Here is a 21,905-nt window from a genome sequence, read left to right as displayed (position 1 = left end):
TAGTTTATATAACCTTTTGTCTGTAGAGCACATTTCTTCCTCTGATGTTTCTGGTTTTAGTCATGTGCCCATCTAGTTATGAATAGGCATAAGATGTTAGTAGGGCATTCTCCCTAAAAGTTCACTCAGAAGTTATAATGTTTTATTTCACAGCCCCCAGACCAGTCCGGACTGGGTCAACCTTCCCATTCTCACACCTAGATATGTGTAAAGATATACAAGCATAGAAACTGTCCACGGGAAGGGAATCACTGATGTTTGCTTTGGACATAAAAACACTCCATTGTTTGGAGTGGGTGTGCAGGCAACTCAGGTGGGGTTCCAGGGTTGCTAAGAGCACTGCTTAAAGCAGGGTGTGTGTATATCACAACCAAGTACAGTTGCAGGTGTCTAAGCTGTTCTTTATTATTACACGCCTCAGTTGTCAACACAGTGAAATTTAGTTGGCTGCTATTTTCTTGACTTTGAACTTAGTCTCACCACCGCTGCTAGGTGCTCCAGAAACTTCTTAGTCTGTCTGTCTATCTATCTGTCTATCTATCTATCTATCTATCTATCTATCTATCTATCTATGCATCCTGACTTTCTACACAATGCTTGAAACAGCAAAATAATATACACTGTAGAGCTTCCTAAATTCTAGGTCTTGAATAAAGCACATTAGTTATGTTACTTCATTTCATATTGAAAACTCCCCTTGGCTTTTTAATGCCATTATGTTAATTTTGTGGATTGAAAACTTGAGTCTTTTTTTTTTAACTTTTAAATTAATATATTCATATTACGTCTCAATTGTCATTCCATCGAGTCTTTTGTTTTTTTGTTTTTCTGAGACAGGGTTTCTCTGTGTATCCTTGTCTGTCCTGGAGTCACTTTGTAAACCAGGCTGGCCTCGAACTCACAGCAATCTGCCTGCCTCTGCTTACTGAGTGCTGACATTAAAGGTATGCGCCATTGCGGGTGGCCAAAAAACTTGAGTCTTTAAATGTCTGTCTTAGCTATTTTGTGTTGCTATTAAAAACAACAACAACAATGATTAGATAATTACTAAACCAACAACAACAACAACATTTCTTCACATTTATAGAAGATGAGAAGTCTAGTATCATTGCACTAAGTAGACGTCTCCTCAATAGCAGAAAGTCAGAAGGGCAGAAGGACACGTTAATTCACTCTAGCTCTTTTTATACAGATCTGATTCCCCCATGAGAGCAGAGTGCTTGTGACTCAGTCACTTTACTACAAGCCTTGTCCCCCTTTTTCATTTTTTCCTTTATTGAAAATAGATTATTTTCATATACGATATTTCCTGATTACAGTTTCCCCTCCCTCTGTTCCTCCCACTTCCTCCGCACCTCTCCTCCTCTCCAGACCCACTGTGAATTTCTGTCTCTCATTAGAAAAGATCAGGCCTCTAAGAGATAACAACCAAACATGACAAAACACAATGTGATAAGACAAAGCAAAAGCCATCACCTCAGTGCTGGACAAAGTAATCCAACAGATGGAAAAGAATCCCAAGAGCAGGTACAAGAATCAGACACCCACTTGTTTACACACCTATGAGTTTCATAAAAGTATTAAGCTGAAAGCTGTAATACATGTATATGGAGAAAACCTGGTACAGACACATGCAGGCCCTAGGCTTGTTGCTTCGGTCTCTGTGAGTTCATACAAGAAGGTTTTCCTTAGTTGACTCAGAGGGCCTTGTACCCCTGGCGTCCTACATCCCCTCTGGCTCTTTTTGCCTCCTCCTCTGTGGGAGCTTCCTGGCCTCCGAGAGTGGGATTTGATGGAGATTTAGAGTTCTGTATACCAAGGACTCTCCCTCTTAACATCACAACAGAGAGTAAGTTTTAATTCATGATTTTTGAAGGACCTTCAGACCAAAGCATCCCACCACCCTAAAATTCATGTTCTTCACGCCAGATATGTTCAGTTCCCCCCTCTTTAGTCTCAGAAGCTAATTCTAGCATCCACTCAAAAGGCCCACGTGAAGAGCCTCATTTAAATCAGGAGTGAAACTCAAGACTCATCCTGAGGTAGACTTTCTCCAGCTGTGAAACTGAAATCAAGTACATCACGTGCCTTAAACTACAATGGTGGGAAAGAAATGTGATAGGGGTTCCTATTTCAAAAGAGAGAAAAGGGCAAGAAAGAAGTAGGTCCTAGGTAAGCCCAAAACTCAACAGGGAAAGCTTCATTAATTCTTCTGTGTCCTGAGAAAAACATTCGGCTCAGTACTCACTGTTAGACACACGAAGACAAGTCTTATGTCTCCTGGTAAGTACAACCCACACCTTATCTCTTATGGGTTGGAGCCTTGTGCCTGTGGCTTCCCCAGGATGGCATTTCAAGCTAGTTTCCCGCTTCCAGGCCCAGTTCAAGAACCTCATGAACAGACATGACCCCTTTGCTCTACTGAACTTTGTCTTCCTGGGGCTTTCTAGAACCTTACCAAGGCAGTAGTTCTCTCTATAGGCCCTACGGCTTTCTGAAATAACCTTGAGGCTGGTAACTGCCATACCTGTGAAGGTCATACACCGTGTTTATCTGTAAAGATGTTCTGCATGTGTGCCACCAAGGATTATGACCAGTATCTTCCAAAGTGGCCACTGAGCCACCCTTAGACCTAGTAGAGCCACACACAAAGCAGCAGAAAAACACTACACCAGAATTCAGGGAGTATTGATTCAAGGCAACTCCTAGTAGTGAAAACTGAGTTTCTGTGGGCGTGCAAGGCTCCTATTTTGGTATGGCTCCTTGTCTTGACATGCCCACATCTGTGATGAGAAGGCCAGCGCCAATAATTTCCAGAGTGCATTTAAAGTCATTCTTCCAGTTTCTTTGTGAATGATGCTATGATTTGTGATCTTTGATCTTTATGTGTTGAAAATTTAACTCTCAGTGCAGAAGTGTGAGAAATAGGCCTTACAGCAGATGTGAGGTGGTGAAGGCTCCACTCTCAAGAGTGGGTTATTGTTATGTTTGCAGAAGTGGGTATTTTATAGGAACAAGTTACACATGCCCTTGCCATATCTTGAAGACTTCGTTGTCATGCGATACCTTTTGCCTTTTTATGACACAGCAGCAAGGTGTCTGCAAGACATAAACAAATGAACTTGGACTTCCCAGTCTCCAGAACTATAAGTTAAATAAACTTTAACTGTTCATGTCTTACCCAGCCTGTGGTGTTCATCTGGAACACCTTAACACAGACCGAAGCACACAACCTCAGGCTCCCTCTTTGTACACTGACCTTGTATCAAATAATTATTTGTCCATACCCTTGGTATTCTTTCTACATATGCAATTTCATCTTTATGACCTAGTCAAGCTAAAGTTTTTCCAAGTATTTTAAGTTCTGTTTCCCTTTTGATTGCCAGCAATGTCTGGAGTTCATGTCTTTATTCTTACATTTTACTATAGGCAGTTAGGACAACCCACTGAACACTGTCAACAATTTGCTTAGAAGTGTCTCCCACCAAATTAAGAGCATAGCTCCCATATTGTACTTTCCAGAAAGCCCTCGAGAACAGACGCAAAGTCCTTTGCCACTGTAGAAAATGATGGCATTTCCTCCAGTTTTCAAAAGGATGCTCCTCATTTCTAAGACCTCACCAGAGTGATCTGTACCATCCTGATTTCTCCTACCATTCTTAACTATCACTTAGAATAATTTCAAAGAAGACTTAGGCTTTCTCTGAAGTACTGTCCTTTGGAGCCTGTGCTAACATTGTCACACTAACAGCGTGAAGCATATGTGACATGTGCTTCAAAACATTTCCAGGCTCTATCCATTACCCAGTTCCAGTGTTGCTTAGCAACGCTTCGCTTTTCTGGTACCAGTTCCTGCATTGGTCACTTCGTGATGCTATGACAAAATATCTTATCGAAGGCCGGGGGTAATTATAAAGAACAGAAATTTATTTCTCACAGTTCTAGAATCTGGGAAAGTCAAGGTCAAGACACTAGTCAGTTCAGCATTGGCTAAGAGATTGCTTTTTTTGATGACATCTTCTACCAGCAGCATCCTCATATGGGGGAAAATAGAGAGACACCCTCCTCCTATGCATCTCATAAGGTACTAACTCATTCCTGAGAACTGAACCTCCAGGACTCAGTCACCTCCCTCCAAGGCTGCGGTCTCTGAAAACTACTGCAGTGGCTTAGATCTGAGCCATAGCAAGGATGCCGCAGTTCCCTAAAGGCAAATTCAATAGCCAAGTCTGTGCTCAAACCTAGGTCCTTGGCTTTCAAAACCACCCACTACTCCATTCTTCCTGTGCTATGGCTCAGTAGAGACGGGAGGTGGCTGTGTGGTCCAGTCTTAAGGTCTGAGAGGCCTGTCCATTAATTGCTTCTTTTTTTTTTTTTTCATGGAAAAATTTCCCTTTGTCTGTCAAGACTGTTATTTTACAAGAGTGAATTCTAAAGTAACACCTGTTTTATTTCTTTGTACTCATCATAGAAGCAAACATTAGTGTGGAATGTTGACTGGTTGCCATATGGCACCCACAAACTATAACCAGCTACCTCTTTTCCCTGTTTCTTTTTAAACAACTTTATACATTTATGAGCTGTAAGAAGCATATTTCTTTTTAAAGGTATTTCATTGAATATTTAATTTCCAAAACAATTTATCTTTGCAAGTCGGAATTTTTACAAATCCAAGCTTTAAGAGTTAAAAGATTAATGATGAATGAGCATAATAATTTAAAATGTAATACTTTGTACAGAAGGTGACATCGGTCAAAATCAAGGCTGCTCTGCAAAACCATATTCTCCTTTACCTGGATTTTTATCACTCTGGGATTACTATTGATCTAGATGTAATTCTGATCCTGAAGATAGAATTCGTTATACTCAACCTTTAGGGAGAATTTATTATTAGTCTGATCCAATTTAAATGCTGCTATTCTTATTTTTATGACTGACAAATGGCATTTTCACATGGTTGATCCTAGTTGTTCGAGCCAAGGGAGTAAGGCAGAATACAGCTACTCTCAGCCTAAAATTCCAAATTAAAGAGGATTGCATTTCTTTATGAGTCAATGGATAACATATGATTAACTGCTTTCCTTGGCTGGCACAATGCTTTGAACCAATAAGTCAAGTGAACGGCATGTCCCAGGTCGCACCACAGAAACCACAGGAGCAGCCAAGGACCTTCATCTGTTGCTGCAGCCGTGCCGTGCCCTGTCAGGGAGCAAGGACAGGAGGAAGGAGAAACATGAACAGCAGCTCGGCCTGTATGAGTTTGACAGGAGAGGTTGTACCTTGGCAACAAACTGGGAAGTTGATAAAGGTCAAAACCTGGACTTGGCACTCACGTTTCACAGAACTCGCTTATCTAGATGTTTCCAAACTGTCTTCCAATGTGCCCTGCTTATCACATGGCAAGACAAAAGAACAAAACCCAACAACAACAACAACAACAACAAAAAATCGAAACCTAAAAATACAAAAACAGAAAAGCAAACCGGCACACACACACACACGCACACACACACACACACACACACACACACACACACACACACACACACACACACTACACATACACCCACACCCACACCCCCCCCACACCCACACACAACCACACATAGATCGTGTGTGGTTCTGCTCCAGTGTGGCCAGGCTCTCCAAGTGTTTGTGAATATATAGAAACTGGTTTGCATTTGGCTTGCTGAGCACTTAGATGAACCTAACACAAGGCGAGGCAGGTGTGGGCCCTGCAGGGCCACAGCGGCAGTGAGCCATCCTCCTCCATCAGCTTGCAGACTCACAAGGAATACCAGGAGCAGAAGGAAGCCTAAGTGAGGCACAGAGGAGGGGCTTAGAAAGCAATGGGCTGATGAGAGAATGAACTGAACGGTGCCAGTGCTGGAGCAGTGCTAAGAGGTAAGCGTTCAGCGGGGAAGGCGGCACCCATCAAATACCAGCCCACTGGATACAAGGTGACCTCAAGGGAACTTGGACTCAATCATTACTTTAAAATATTAATTGCTTAATTAATCAATAAGTTCTTAATTAAATTTTTACTATTTTAAACAAGAAAACCTGGGAAAGCAAATTTCTATAAAATATCATTTAAATAAAACAGAACTGTGTGACCTATTATTGGTGTCCATCCATTTCCCTTTTCCCTTCTTACAAAACCAAGCGCCAATGATGTATGTTCTGTGGTGGGGCCTCTTTCATTATATATCCACGTATATGTGTACATATATACGTTTCCTTCCCTCTTATGGGTTAATACCAGCTCTAGGCCAGAAGAGAATCAGATTGTGAATGCTACTGATTTGGGACTGTTTGGGACTGTTTGGGAATCTTTTGTGTGGTTGTAGAATAGTACCACTTTTTGTTTGTTTGTTTGTTTTTGTTTTTGTTTTTCAAGGCAGGGTTTCTCTGTGTAGCCTTGGCTGTCCTGGACTCACTCTGTAGACCAGGCTGGCCTCGAACTCACAGCGATTTGCCTGCTTCTGCCTCCCGAGTGCTGGAATTAAAGGCGTGTGCTACCACTGCCCAGCCTAAAACTTGCTTCTTCACGATTTGATGTAAGAAAGAATAGCTGGATGGGCCCAAACAGTTGAGAGCATTAGTGAACGTATCCAGTCATGTTGTTCCTTTCTGCTGTTTTGGTAGTACAACACCTAACTTCTTGTTTGAAGGTGACTCAAGGGTGGGTTTTGCCCATTTGCTGTATTTCTGCTCATAAATATCATTATCTTAACAACATACAGGGTGACACTCGGGGTTGAACTGAAAAGCAAGTGGATTTTGTATGTCTCGTTAGCCTATCTAACACATTTGGTTTAAAGAATATCAGTGAAGTAATCAGGAAAATGTAGCAATTTAATCTATAGAGACAGAAGGTTTGATGAACAGATACAAGATACTGCCAAAAGGAACTACCGTTAAGAACTTTGTTTGAAAGAATAGTTTCTATAAAAGAATTACTTTCCCACAGGCTGTGAAAAGGAAACATGGAAGGGACAGCTTTTAATGGAATGCTCCCGACATGGCTGGTGCTGTGGGTGGTTGTCTCCATGCATGTGAGACCACTGAGGATGTGAGGAAGGACATTAGACTCTCTGCTATTAGTTTTTGGCAACAGGGATACTAGTCACTTTAATTTCTGTGTAATAGTTATGTGATGGAATCTTACATCAAGTAATAAAGTGTGTGTGTGTGTGTGTGTGTGTGTGTGTGTGTGTGTGTGTGTTTCCTTCTACCATCTAACTGAGCTGTGCCAGCTGAAGAGAGTTAAAGCAAAACAAACAAACCCCCCTCCCATCCTGCATAGAATGGTGTTCTTACTGCTAAGAGTGGCGTTGGTGTCTATGCCACAGGTGTTTAGTTTAACTAAACAACAATAATATGTTACCCAGAGGGCTCTGTAACTGTCTCTGGTATGGTTGTTTTGTTTTGTTTTGTTTTTATACCAGGTTTATAGTATCAGACATGAATTCCCTCCTGCAGAGTGAGTCTTGAATCAGACAGAAGTTAGTTACCCCTATAACAAATAATTGTGCCATGGTGGTGAATGCAGGGACTCCTGCTTACTTAAAATTTCAAGCGCCCAGCCTTTAACACGACGTAGATGCCATCCCTCTGAAGGCCCAGGTAACACTGTAGAACCAACCAGAAGATAAGGAGACAGGTTGCATAATACAATGACACAGCTATTTCAACCTTGGACAACAACTGCAATTGCCCACACAAGACTGGACCTGTCAACACCCAGTCGTGGATGAGAGAGGAACCCTTGGATCCCTACCCATCCTGGCTAGTGATGGATTCTGAGAGAGACACAGAGAGAGAGAGACAGAGAGAGAGAGAGACAGAGACAGAGACAGACAGAGACAGAGACAGAGACAGAGACAGAGAGAGACAGAGAGAGATGCATCCGTGGGTTTACCCACCAGCCTCCAGTGGGTCATTTCTTATCTATGCTCTCTTAGATGGCCCTGGTTAAATTCAGTGGGTCGCAAAACAAAAGTCGTGAACTCGGAAATAGAATTTGTAGCACAGCATGGTGGCACACGCCTTTAATCCCAGCACTCAGGAGGCAGAGGCAGGCAGATGGCTGTGAGTTCGAGGCCAGCCTGGTCTACAAAGCGAGTCCAGGACAGCCAAGGCCACACAGAGAAACCCTGTCTCGAAAAACCAATAAATAAATAAATAAATAAATAAATAAATAAATAAATAAATATTTTGTATGGAAACATAGAAATTGCCAGGGGAGGGTGGCTGACAGTGATCAGAATGCATTGTATACATACATATATTATTTGGAAGAATACATTTAATTAAACCAATAGCTCTCAGCACAAGAGTCAAAAGACTACGAGAAGCAAATTAGAGGGGCCAGAATGGGAGGCGAGAGACAGAGAAAGACAGTTGAAGCCTTTGCAGGGAAGTGGTTGAGGCTGAGGAGCAGAGATGGGAAAGACGCAGAGGGCGCCTGTGGTCACTAGCAGATCACAGGACAGGGGGAGACAGCATCGGCAGGCAGTGGGCATGACTGCGACAAGAACGCTGTATCCCTGTGTCCGGCAGTGGAGGCCTGCCTGCTGGTGCCGAGCAAAGACCTTCAGACAGCAGAGAAATACGGGGGAGCTTTTGAGGACGAGATCACCAGGCTGAAAGGCATTCTGTTGGTGGTAAGGTGGAGGGACAGCAATTGAGAACTTGAAGTCCCAAAACCTAGAAAACACATCTCTCAGGAAGACTCAACAGAGCCACTTATGTGGAAGTGGAAGGGAATAATAAAAATGATTTAAAAAAAAAATGATTTCAGGGACCAGCAAGAAGACCCGAGTTAGATCACAGCTGCAGTATGGAGAAAGGAAAGGACCAATTTACGTGAAGTGTATTCTTGCTTTCGTTCATATTCTGTGGCACGTGCGTACTTTCTCTCAAGCAACACACACGCACACAGAAAACAAAACAAACAAACCACTATCACCACAATTTGTTGTTTTTTGAGACAAGATTTCTCTGCATAATCCCGGCTCTCTTGGAACCACTCTGTAGACCAGGCTGGCCTGGAACTTACAGATTCAGTTGCCTCTGCCTCCTGAGTGCTGGGGTTAAAGATGCGTGCCACCACTGCTGGGGCCCGGGAGGGGGGATTTTAAAAAACTGATTTGAAGAGGAGGGACTGCTTCTAACACGGACCTGGATGCTATTGCCTATTCATTGATTATTTCCCTCTGGTGGGGCGGCCACGCCCACCCACAGAGGAAGAGGATACTGGTAGTCCAGATGAGATTTGATAGGCTGAGGTCAGATGGTAGGGGAAGAGGGCTCCCTTTTTCTGAGGACTAGGGGAAGGGGGAGGGAGGAAGAGGAAAGGAGGTTGGGACCAGGAGAAGAAAATGAGGGGGGGGGGGCTACTATGGGGATGTAAAGTGAATCAGCTAAAAATAAACAAATTCATATTTTAAAAAACTGATTTGAATTTGGGTCCCGACTAGCAGAATTAGAGCCTCACTGATTCCAGGAGTTCAAGGAAGAATAGAACCCAGATCTGTATGTACCAAAGGTCTCTGAAGAACAACAAGACTTAGAATGGTCTGAAGGCCAGAGCAGAAGGGGATCTGGCCCTGCACCCTCTCCTAGAGTAGACACTGGCCTCATGCACTTATTGACTCGAAATGAACATAGTTGAAATGAAATGTGCTGTAACTCAAATCTAGGTACCAGATTTTAAACAATTAGTACAAAAACCACTATGGAAATTCTCATTAATAACATTTCAATATTGGTTACGTGCTGAAATGATAATATTTTTACATGTTGTGCTAAATACAATATGCCATTATAATTAAGTTATCTTTGTCTTCAAGTATGGCTGCTGGAAAATGCATTCATTACATTTCTGTTGATACCGCTGATCTAGACGTTCTCCGTGAAACTTGCTTCTATAATAGTAAACACACACTCGCTTTATACTGAAAGGGATTCTTACTGCACTTACCTAATCTAAAATCTTTCAAGACATATTTTGCACTCATTCTGTGAGCTTATTTTAACATTTTGTGATCAGGTATATTATTTTACACCAGACTTAGCTACTCTATCTTACTGAGTATTTTTCCTCTTTTTTGTTTTCCTACCAACAGATGATGCGGCAGCTGACAGCCGCAGAACTTATTCACTATCTGATTATTTAAAGAATACTTTTCGAGTCAAATCCTACTCCTTGCGCTGGTTTTCAGGTAAGGCTTTTGTCTCTCGGGATGGGAATGTTAGGCTTGCAGAGGGCTTTGGGCAGTGAGAAGATGCAAGCCTTGCTTTTAAACCGCCACGCAGAGCATTCATTCTTACGTAGAAGTGCAAAAGGGAGCCTGATGGTGGTGGTGAACACTTTTAATCCCAGCACTCTGGAGGCAGAGGCAGGTGGATCTCTGAGTTCAAGGCCAGCCTGGGCTGGGCTACAGAGTGAGTTCCAGGACAGCCAGGGCGACACAGAAAAAGCCTGTCTCAAAAAAAAAAAAAAAAAAAAAAAAAAAAGGTATCAAGGAGAAGACAGGAGGAAACTGAAGTGTTTCTTTGCAATATACTGTAAAGAGTTCAATAACATGAGTGATGGACATATGGATGGGTATTAGTACAATGTTCTTGGTTTCTGTTTGCCCAGCATAGAATGTTTTTGTGCCCCGTGGGAGCTTGAATTTTTTAAAAAAAATTTTTGCTTATGGAAGTGTTTAACAGCAACTTGTAATACTTATCCGGCCATTTTCTCTCTTTAGATCATGAATACCTCTACAAACAAGAGAACAATATCTTGCTATTCAATGCTGAACTCGGAAACAGCTCCATATTCTTGGAGAACAGTACCTTTGTATGTTTAGTCACACACTTAGTTCATGTATGGAATTCTGGGGACTGTTGTCATTTCTTTTCCAATCATGAGGAGTCACTTCTCATCCTGTTGGACTCTGCAGCACACGGCCCAGTGGATCTTTCTTTCCTTCTTGACATACTCCCCGCCTTGGCTACTTTTTAGTCTCCTTTGATGATTCCTCCTCTACTTGTGTGTTTGAATGTAAGTGGTCCTCGGGCTTTGTCTTCACTCACTGGCCCCTCTCTTCACTCTTGGGTGCTCCCCTTTGGGTAAAACCTCAAGTCGTCTCGTGGCACGGCTGTTTGTCCTCCTGTGGCATGGCTGTTTGTCCTCCTGCGGCATGGCTGTTTGTCCTCTTGTGGCATGGCTGTTTGTCCTCCTGTAGCATGGCTGTTTGTCCTCCTGTAGCATGGCTGTTTGTCCTCTTGTGGCATGGCTGTTTGTCCTTCATGGCATTGATTCTCACACATCTGTCAGTACTAATCTCTCAAGATCCAATGTTCACTTTCCAAGAGCCTGCTAGCTGCTACACACCTCCCTGGGCATATTAGACTCAGCATCCTGAACTACACTAGTTTTCTCCCATCCAGTGCCCTAGTCTCTCAAGCTGTCATACTTTTCTTGCTTAAATCTCAATCTTGGAAACAATCACTCGGTCCTCCAAGTCACTTAAGCCGGAAACTCCTTTAACTTCCCAGCTATCCCCTACAATTAGCTATGCAACGCTCTAGGGATTTCCTCCTCTTCGTTCCAACTGCCTCCCAGATTTTCATTTTCACTGTGCCTATGTCTCCATTGTAAAGACCAGACTGATACAACACCCTTCTCTTCCTTCTGATCTCAGCCATGTGTCACCAGAGTGTATCTTGTGAAAAATAAACAAAGTAGATACGCTATTTTCACCTCCACGTACTAAAACCCTTAGTTTGTAGTCCATGGCCTGTGTTTTTGCGATGTAATGTCCTCCCATTTTCCACCCTGTTGGCACAGCCATGCTGTATTGGGGTTACATGCAACCCTCGAACACTCTAAACATGCATATTCTTTTCCATACTGGCTCTCTGTCCCTGAACCATGCCCCTTCAGTTAATCCTTCCTCTCTGGATTTCTAACAATCATTGTTGCCCACCTCACATGACTATCATTTGTGTGGGTGACTGTGCTCTCTCTGTGACTGGGCATCTCCAAGGCACAATCCACATGTGTAGGGTTCCCCCTACCTAGAGAGTGGTCAAGGATCGTTTGAACCATTCAATTTTCTGTCTTCTACTTGACCAACAGGAAAGCTTTGGAAACTCTGTAAGTGATTATTCAGTGTCGCCCGATGGACTGTTCGTTCTCATAGAATACAACTACGTGAAGGTAAAGGATCTGCCTTCTTGCATGGCATCTTAAAATCCAATGACTGTGTTGTCTTCTAACTGACTTCAGGTATAGGCATGTTTGAGGGTGGTATCTAGTCGCATCACTGACAGAAAAACTCAGTCAGCATCAAGTGTGTGTTCTCTTTTATAAATGACAAATCTACTGCGTATGTTCAAAGAATGCATTTTAATGATTTAAAATACTAAAAGGCATAATCAGTACATTAGGAATACTTATGAATAGCTTAGTAAAACATATCATAGGAGTTTATGATATAATTTTAAAGTATCTTTGTGTCTGACTTCTACACACAGTGATCTAGTCCAGTGTCTCCCACTTCTCAGACTATATATATATAGTCTGTTTATATTTGTGTGTGTGTGTGTGTGTGTGTGTGTGTGTGTGTGTGTGTGTGTGTGTGTGATGACCTTCAGTAAGAGCTTGCTTTAAAGATGTTATCATCCAAGCTGGGCATGGTGGCACACACTTTAAATGCCAGCAGTCGGGAGGCAGAGGCAGGTGGATCACTATGAGTTCGAGGCCAGCCTGGTCTACGGAGTGAGTTCCAGGACAGTCAAGGCTACACAGAGAAATCCTGTTTTGAAAAATGAAACAAACAAACAAAAGATATTATCATCCCCATCTTCCAAGCCCCAGCCTACAGCCCAACCTTCCTCAAGCCAGTCTTGAATGGAGTTTCAGCTCTAGTCACAAAGGTCCTACCGGGAACATTCGGCCTCTCCCAGTCACCCTTCTGAATAAAGTCTCTCAGGCATTTAAAAAGGTTACCATCAAATCATGCGTTCCTCTTCATGGCCAACCATCACTTTAGCTGAATGTTTTAGTTTTGGGGGTTGAAAACAGTTGTCAAGTACAGAGACTTTGAAAGAGGGTTGGAAGGACTGAAACTCTCTAGAGATACTCCATACTGAAAACAGAACACAAAGGCAATGGTTCCTACGCTTGATTTCCCTGCCTCTGGGATAAATAATGTTGAATGGCCTTATCTCAGAGACCAACCCTGCTGGATTCCAGCCAAACCAAGTGTTCCCTCATCCATTTGCCACCTCAGAACGGTGTCACTCAATTGTACTGTTTACCTTGGACCTAATGCATGGGCTTTATTTCCATGCTGCTAAATCCATCAGCTCTAAGCAAATCAGATGTCTGTATCTCTTTTACACATCTGTTCTCGGTTAGCGTGCTTGTGTGCATAACTCTGTGCTTCTTGTTTCAATCCCCAAAACAAATGTGCTTGAGGAAAACTTTAAAGTCCTGATGCCCAGCTTTAATCTTCCCACCAATCAGTTTCACTTGCTGGCATTAACTCACTGTCAGAGTTTTCTAGAGGCGTAGATTATTCTAACAAGCAATGGGGCTGTGCACTGGTGGGTGAAGGTTAGGAATAATAAAAGCTAATGCGTGGAGGTAACGTATAAGCAGGATGAGAAAACCAGCTCAGTTTACTGTTCAGTCTGGATTGGCATGTGTGATATGACGTACTACCAGATATAGCTCCCTGGCTAGCCATAGACATCGGCATTAGTGATGCATGTTAGCATGTTTCCATCACTGATTTCAGTGTGCTTTCTAGACCCTCCTATCCACTCCGGGCAGTAGTCCGTGTGTTTGTTTCCTTTACATTCTAACTTAGGTTTAGTTATAACTGTGGTAGCTATACCCTCCAGGCTTGTCCCTTACAGAAAAAAAAAAAAAAAAGCAACAACAACAACAGAACACAGCAGCACAGCCAGGGCACTGCAGAGCCTCTGTGCATGGACCTCAGTGGTCTGGCATCTGAAGCACCCTGCCTCAGGCTCAGCGTATTTGATCAACACTTCTCTTCCTTGCTGTGTCACTTCAGAGTCACATGGCTCTTTCTTTCTCAAGCCTCACTCCTGTGCCCAGCCAAGAGCCAAAGTACGTGTTATTTCTTTCTGCTGGAGCCTTCCTTCCCCCACGTCTTCCAGTTTTCTGCCTTTATCAGCTCCTTCCCAGGCTATCTTGGGTCACTTTGGTACGGCCCTCCATCATTGTGCCTACCCCACACCCGCTCATCACTCTCTCACATTACCCTCTCTCATTTTCCTCTTACTGTTTACGCTGTTTTGATATTTCTTTGCTTGTTTATTGCCCGTCATATTTCTTGCAAGTTTCCCCATGTTTTAGTCTTGACTGTATTTCTAGCCCCTAGGACTGGACCACATAGTAGGTGTTCAAGACGTGTATATTAGGGGAATGCATGGTTTATTGCAAAAAATTGAACTCTTAGGTAGCTGCAAACAATGGACTGTATCCCCAACCACCCCCTGCCCCGCGCTACACGCGCACACACACACACACACACACACACACACTTCTCTCCTGAAAGTATCCAATAGAATTTGAGGAAAGTAGTGTCAATGTCTTGGTAAACACCTTCAAAAAAGGAAAAAGCTAATTTTACTGCATCTTCTTAGACATGTAACGCCCAGTGTTCTTTTTTTTTTTTTCTTTTTGATTTTTCGAGACAGGGTTTCTCTGTCTTGGACTCACTCTGTAGACCAGGCTGGCCTTGAACTCAGAGCCACCCAGCGTTCTTTAGATTCTGCTCCATCACATTTTCCATCACTATTTCTAAGTTGTAACTGAAGACCAATGAGTGACTGATTCCGTGAGTGAATAGGTGTCCTGCCATCTGTACGGATGCTCTCCCATTATCTCTGCTCACTGCCACACACTCTGGAGATGGAGCTGTGGTCTCTGTCACATGCTGATCATGCTTCTCGGTCTTGGAAGCACTTCACACACAGTCACACACACACCTGTCATTGTTGCTTTTGTCATCTGGCTTTCCTCAAAGATAAAACTAAAGTTTCGAAAGCAGCTTGTCTGACCCTTATAAAGTGGAGACTTTGGCTTTCAGGGTGGGAGACGTCAGAGCTTACAATCTTACACTTGACCTTTCTTGTCGTTGCATTTTAGCTTCTATTTTAGCTGCACTTTCTCTCTTGCTCTCTGTGGCTATCATCCACTAAGAACTCAGCCCAAGATTCCTGTTTCCCAGAGGTCTCTGTCTCTGTCTCCATCTCTCTCCATCTCTCTCTCTCTCTCTCTCTCTCTCTCTCTGTCACTTTCCTTGCCTGCCTCCATTATAGCTCATGGTAGATTTTATTGTGGTTTTTGTTTTGTTCTGTTTTGTAGTGCACATTCTCGTGTGCTCGGCTTAGTTAGGAGGAGGCCTTTAGTGGGAGGCAGTGTCAGTAGGTAGGTCATGGCACCAGTGTTTATATCCTAAGTAAACTGATAAACATATTTCATCTTATACCTCATGAGGATTTTGTCATGATCCCAGTCTTTCTTAGTATTTCTAGACTTTACCACACCTTTTGGCTTTGGGAACTATTATGCTTGAGGTTGCCAAGAAACGAGCATGGGGTGTGTTGAAGTAATCCTGGATCCAGGAAAGGAATGTACGACTTACAAGATGTGGGAATTTAATAAATACTTGTTGACATGAGGGTGTAGGAGGGTGAGGAGTGATAAGTTGCTAAGGCTAGGAGCCCTGACTCCGTCTCAGCTTTGCTACCATGTTGCCAATTTCCTCCTTATTGGCAAAACCTAAATTTTGTTTCTGAAGCAGCACAATATTGTTTGCTCTAAACTTCAGCTATCTATTGATAATAAGACTTGCTTTCTTACCCATGCAATCATTAGAGAACACAAACACACACACAAGGACTTTCAAAAGTACCTTTAATTTTATTGAATATATACATATAGATGAAGTTTTCCGCAACTGTAAGGATGTGCTCATACACATCATATATTCCCCTCTCTGTTTTTACCTCGTTTTCTAAAGTCTAGTCTATTTCTCTGAAGTCTCTATTAATTCATATGATTCTATGAAAATACTTAGGGATCTTTTTCCAGTTACTGCATACTCTATTGAAATGGAATGTGATATTGTTCCTTCCAAGTCTTAGCTCTAATACATTGCAAAATTGATAGATATTTGGAGCAGCCTTAGTTTTGCTGAAAGTAAGCAAAAGGTCCCTACATACTTCCTCACTTTCCTTTCCTCAGTCCTATATTGAGGGTGGTCCATTGCAGCAACACAAGAGCCAACACTGACACATTATTATTAGCTCAAGGCTACAGTTTTACATTGGGTCCTTTGTTAATTGTGTATCCAACACTGAGGAGGCCTGGAAATGAGAGGTCTCCTTGTGGGAAGGCCCCTGTGATCTGTCTGTTCTTCCCTCCCTGAGGCCAACCACCACTGTCTTCACAGTTTTGCTTTTTCTGGAAGTTATATAATTAATTCAGTGTGCAACCTTTCTGATTGCTTGATAGCTATTTCTTTTTATCACTGACTGGTGTCCTACCACATTCTCTGTCACACTCTGTTAATCCATTCACCTGTTATTGAAGGATATCTTAGCTGCTTTTACGTTTAGTCAATTCTGACTAATGCTTCTTTCTGTAAACATGTCTATTAGTTTTAAATACTAAGAAATTTGCAGATAAAGTCATTTGAATATGGGATTTTTCTTTATTTTTACTCATTGATTCATGTGTTTATTAGCTGTGGGGCTATTTCAAGAAAAATTTCCTTGTTTCTGTGCTTTATGACTTATTGAAAAAATGTTCATAATAGTCTCAATCTTTTAATAATTGTAAAGTCTGTTGCTGTGTCTCATTTTTTCATCTCTAATAGCGATTTCTTATTTCTTTGTTACGTTAACTATGTAGCAGTTTTCACTGTCTTATGGAACCAACATTTGACCATGTTGATTTTCACCACTATATGCTTTGTAATTCATCCTGGTCTTTACTGTATTGTTTCCTTTTTTCTTTCTCCCTTGGATTTAGTTTGTTTTTCAAGACAGGTATATATTAATTTTTAAAGATAATTCCAGATAGCTTTAAAAAAAATCCCAACACTGGATGTTTTCATTATTATTGTACAAAGCATTAAGTAATCCTCCTCATCATGACCACTACCAAAAAAAAAATCTTAGTAATTTAGAAGTGATGTGGGTAAAATGTGTGTGTGTGTGTGTGTGTGTTTCCTAAACAGGCACGCTTATTATACTATGCTAAGGATAATATCACTCAGTATCAAAACCAACACTTTGCCCCTCAGGGATCCTGTGGAAGGACCTTTGAGGAGCTAATGCAGAAGAGAGCAAACTCTTCATGGCTTATTACTAGATGATTTCAAAGATACTTTTGATTCCAAAATTCTCAGAATTTAAGGAATGATAATATATGTTGGAATTTGAAATTTATGCACTGACCCGTTGCCACACTTGTTGTTATCTTGAGCAAATGGCCAGCCCATCAGAACCACAGAAGCCTGAGATGTCTGTTTTCTCTTGCAGCAATGGAGACATTCCTACACAGCTTCCTACAGCATTTATGACTTGAACAAAAGGTCAGTGATTTCCCCTATCAAGACTACTGGACTGTTCAAACATAATTTTCAAAGATATCCCACCCAGAGTTATTCTTTTGGTAACGTCTCCTCTTATCTCTTCTCCAGACAGCTGATCACGGAAGAGAGGATTCCAAACAACACACAGTGGATCACGTGGTCACCAGAAGGTCATAAATTGGTTAGTATATTTCTCCTGCTGTCAGAAAAAGAGCACCTGGAGTCTTTCACAGGCAGATGACACTGACTCTAGTATAAAGCAGATATGTGACAGTCCATACATTCGTAACGCGGGGTCATTACCCCCAAACAGTATTATTAGCCCAACAAAATAGAATTATTAAAAGTTCCAGACATCTATTACAGACTTTCTTATTCACTAGGGGGAGGTGCTTATTGGACTCTTCAGTTCCCCTGGTCTGTTGTGCTTGGATATTTTGAGTTTCTCTTCAAAATCACTGTAGATGTTGTTCCTATTCCAAGGTGCTAGGAGAATGTTAGTTAGAAGCCCAAAAGAATTTAAATAACAAGAGAGAATGCTTTTGCTGCTAGTGCACTTTCTTGTCCAAGAATGCAGCTACATTCCCTCTGCTAATATTACAAACAAGAAACACAAACCTGGATGATCCCATGCAGGAGAGCATTGTGCTAGGTCTTCTCATACATGTCACTGTCCACACCGTGATAGCCCCGTGCTTCCTTGTTTCACCACGTTAAAAACTTTTTTTTTTTAAATTTTAAGATTATGGACTGAATACCTATAATTTAAGAATGATGTTCTTACTTAAACAGGCTTTCTATGGTTATCCTTTCATTTGCATAGCATTTTAAGATTCCTAAGATAAAACATACTGTGACGTGATTTCTGATGTCAATATTTTTTTTTTATCTTTTTAGGCATACGTCTGGGAGAATGATATTTACGTTAAAATTGAACCCAATTTACCTAGTCAGAGGATCACACAGTCAGGAAAGGAAGATGTAATATATAATGGGATAACCGACTGGGTTTATGAAGGTAAAGACAAAACCTTTAATCAGAAAGTCTATACAGCTTTTAAGAATACTTCAACATTGTTGAATTAAAAACTGGGGGGCATTCAGTAAAATCAAAATGATGTTGTGTACGTAAACATTCTGTGAGCTCTATGTTAGACCTCACGGCAGGTAATACAGAACCTTTAACTGTTCCTGGTGCTGCCTCTGGCCCCATTGTCTCACAATGCCCTGCTTGTCTCTCGTTTCCTTCTACAAAGGGCCCTTCTGTGCCACTCTTCTAGCTTAACCAGGGCATAAGGCAGCCAGCTTAACATCAGATGTTTCTCCAAGGAGCCTATCTAGCCCAGAAGTTTCCAAGGAAAGTGAAAACTTCCACAATATTGAGAGAGAGAGAGAGAGAGAGAGAGAGAGAGAGAGAGAGAGAGAGAGAGAGAGAGAGTTGCCAAGTAGAAAAGAAGAAATTACTTGTTTTAGAAAGGATTTGTGTTCTGGGCTGGATCGTGATGTCCTGGTTTTAAAGAAAACAAAAATGATTAGGAAATTATAGTAAAAATTAGTATAAAACAATGCTAAAAAGCTTTTTTTTTAAAAGGGAATATTTTGTCTTTTAGGATAAAGAGATTTAGGAACTATTAGGAAAGCATTTTCCATGTGTTGGTTGCCAAGATAAAGGGCATTTCGAGGCTGTCCTAAATAATTCACAAGGTGTCTCATATTTGTTAGAAAGACTCATCCTTATTTCATCTTGTTATTTCTTCTTCAAAGTTAAAAAAAAATGTTTAGCTCCCTGCTGTAATTCTGATTCTTAGTGAGACTCAAGTTAACTTAATAGATAACACATGACAGCAAGCAGAAATGTCAAGAGAAAGAGAAGTTTCTGCTTTTCAGAATTGTTTGATTAAAATGGACGATGACATTATAAGTTCTTAAAGTGGTGGGCGGCCCAGCATGGAGGGTCTTCCACTGCCTTCAACACGGAGCAGGTAAGCCTCCTTCCTCCACCTGTAGCTGTTCTTGGAAACAGCTGGGCATTACTAAGATGAGAACTCAACCAACTAGCTAGCTCACAGCTGTCTATCACTCTAGTTATAGCAGGGTGCACCGCCTTGGGCCTCCTTGGTCACCTTCACTCACGTGTACACATACACACCAACACATAATTTAAAACAAAACTGAATGCATTTCCAGCTACTTGCAAAGAGGTTATCTAAAAACCCGATTGGCATACATACTTTCCTAACCCTATGACTCTAGAATCTATGCTTTGGTTTTATACTTACACCATGGCATGAGATGTAGATGGGGAATTTCCACCATTTTACCTGTGTGTTTAGCTGTCTTCTCTCATTGTAACAAAGTGCACAGGAAAACAGTTTAATGGAGCAGATGTTTATGGTTTCAGAGACTCAGTCCATGCTCCCTTGGCCACTTGGCCACATTGCTTTGCCTGCACAGCAGGGTCATGCTGTAGAGGATTTCTTTACCTCACATACATAAAGAAACAAAGAAAAAGGAAGGGGTTGAGGCCCCAACATCTCTTTCAGGGTCACAACCCCAATGCCCTGAGTTCCTTTCAATAGGATCCTTCTCTTTAACTTATCACCACTTTGCAGTCGCACCACAGGCTGGAGACCAAAAACTACACGAGTCTCTGGAGGGACTCCAGATCCACCCCACAACAATATAGATCCTCAGTCCTCCATTGGTGAGAGCAATCAGAGCATCTTAGAAGCCTGAGATCAAATGTCCCATGGATAGGTCCAGTAGTAATCAGAGTAAGGAATTGTCTCTGTCAGAGACTGAAGAGGAGTCCAACAATGTAGTTGAGAGCTGTGTCTTCCTCTCCACTGCCCCTGTCTTCTATCCTCTTCTCTATATATCAGGGGTGGGGGTGGGGGGTGGGGGATGGGAGGTGGAGAGCTAAGGCAGGGAGCTTTCAGTTTCTAGGCTGGGGAAAAGAGGTGTTTCTCTGTAGGGGTCTGCAGAGCTCCCTCCGTTCTAAATCCATCCTATCCACACCTTATTTGTGCCAGAGTAGTAAACTTTGGGCACCATATTGGTTTGATAGCCTAGAGCTATATGTACCACCCACCAGTACCTTGTGGACTCAGTACAAACTCAGCCCAGTCAGGGAGAGTATGCTGGCATGTTGACTGTTTAAAAATTAGAATGGAAAATCAGCCTCCTGTGTGAAATTTACTTTTAGTATGTTTTGAGGCATAAATTTAGAGGATTATAAGATAAAGAAAAAAATATAGAGCTTATATCCAATACTGCATACTAAAATATTCTAAAATGGTCCAATGGGTGACTTATTTTTTTTACAATCTAGATATATCCTTGGAGGTTTTATTTTTATTCATTTGTATTACTTTGATTTTGGAATCCCAGCAAATGTGAAACGGTTCATTAGTTGAACTCTAGTATAATTACTAAAGCTAATGAGAACAATATTTTGAATGCCAAAGCCAATTTATCAGCTTTCTTGTAACAGAACAATTTATGTCTTTTTTTCAGAGGAAGTCTTCGGTGCCTACTCCGCACTGTGGTGGTCTCCAAACGGCACTTTTTTAGCATATGCCCAGTTTAATGACACAGAAGTCCCACTCATTGAATATTCCTTCTACTCCGATGAGTCACTGCAGTACCCCAAGACGGTGTGGATTCCATATCCAAAGGTCTGTGCCCTTTCTGGATAGTGGCTCTGTGATTTGATGGGAAGAGAATGGTTGCATTTAATCCCTTCCCGCTAATGAAAATATTGTCAGTCTCTCTTCAACAGCTTTCTGTGATTTCTCTTGCTGAAGTCAACAGCATCTGGGCAATTTTAAAGTATTTTTATTATCCCAGGGAAGAGTGTGATTTAAGGTTTTGTAATTTCTCCAAAAACTCTTAAGAAATGACAAGCAGAAAAAGATGGTGAAAATGCTTTTGAAAGAGGTAGGGGAGGGGTAGGAAATGCTTGAATGAAGGGAAAGAGCGGCTGTAATTGAATCAGAAGCTCATCTCATTTGTAGAAGTTGGAATGAGCCCGGATTGAAGTTGAAAAGCCTGGTTATGTATCAGATTGTATTACTAATTAACAGGATGCACTGTGTGACGAGCTTCAGTGGCTCCGTTACAGGTTTGGCACTGATGGGAGTTCTGCACGTCCTACATTTGTGATGTTCGTGTTGCATCCTGGGTTTCAAGATTGTTCCCTGCTATCCACGATGTGTGCATTAAAATCAAGGAGCTTTGTGGAGCAGTGTGAGCCAGGAGAGG

The 21,905-nt window shown here is 41.8% G+C and overlaps 1 protein-coding gene across 1 annotated transcript in view; it reads left to right on the top strand.

Moving 5' to 3' along the window:
• DPP4 (dipeptidyl peptidase 4) overlaps positions 1–21,905 on the top strand; it is an 81,649-nt gene that overhangs the window by 17,485 nt on the left and 42,259 nt on the right. Inside the window, exons 3-9 of the mRNA XM_084800053.1 lie at positions 10,134–10,229; positions 10,764–10,855; positions 12,140–12,220; positions 17,590–17,642; positions 17,751–17,823; positions 18,540–18,660; positions 21,159–21,319. Of these exons, the coding sequence (XP_084656179.1) occupies positions 10,134–10,229; positions 10,764–10,855; positions 12,140–12,220; positions 17,590–17,642; positions 17,751–17,823; positions 18,540–18,660; positions 21,159–21,319 (677 nt within the window). The remainder of the gene's footprint in view (positions 1–10,133; positions 10,230–10,763; positions 10,856–12,139; positions 12,221–17,589; positions 17,643–17,750; positions 17,824–18,539; positions 18,661–21,158; positions 21,320–21,905) is intronic.

This window comes from Acomys minous, assembly GCF_964271855.1.
Source record: "Acomys minous genome assembly, chromosome: 10".
Taxonomy (NCBI): domain Eukaryota; kingdom Metazoa; phylum Chordata; class Mammalia; order Rodentia; family Muridae; genus Acomys; species Acomys minous.
This window is presented reverse-complemented; position numbering and strand designations above follow the sequence as displayed.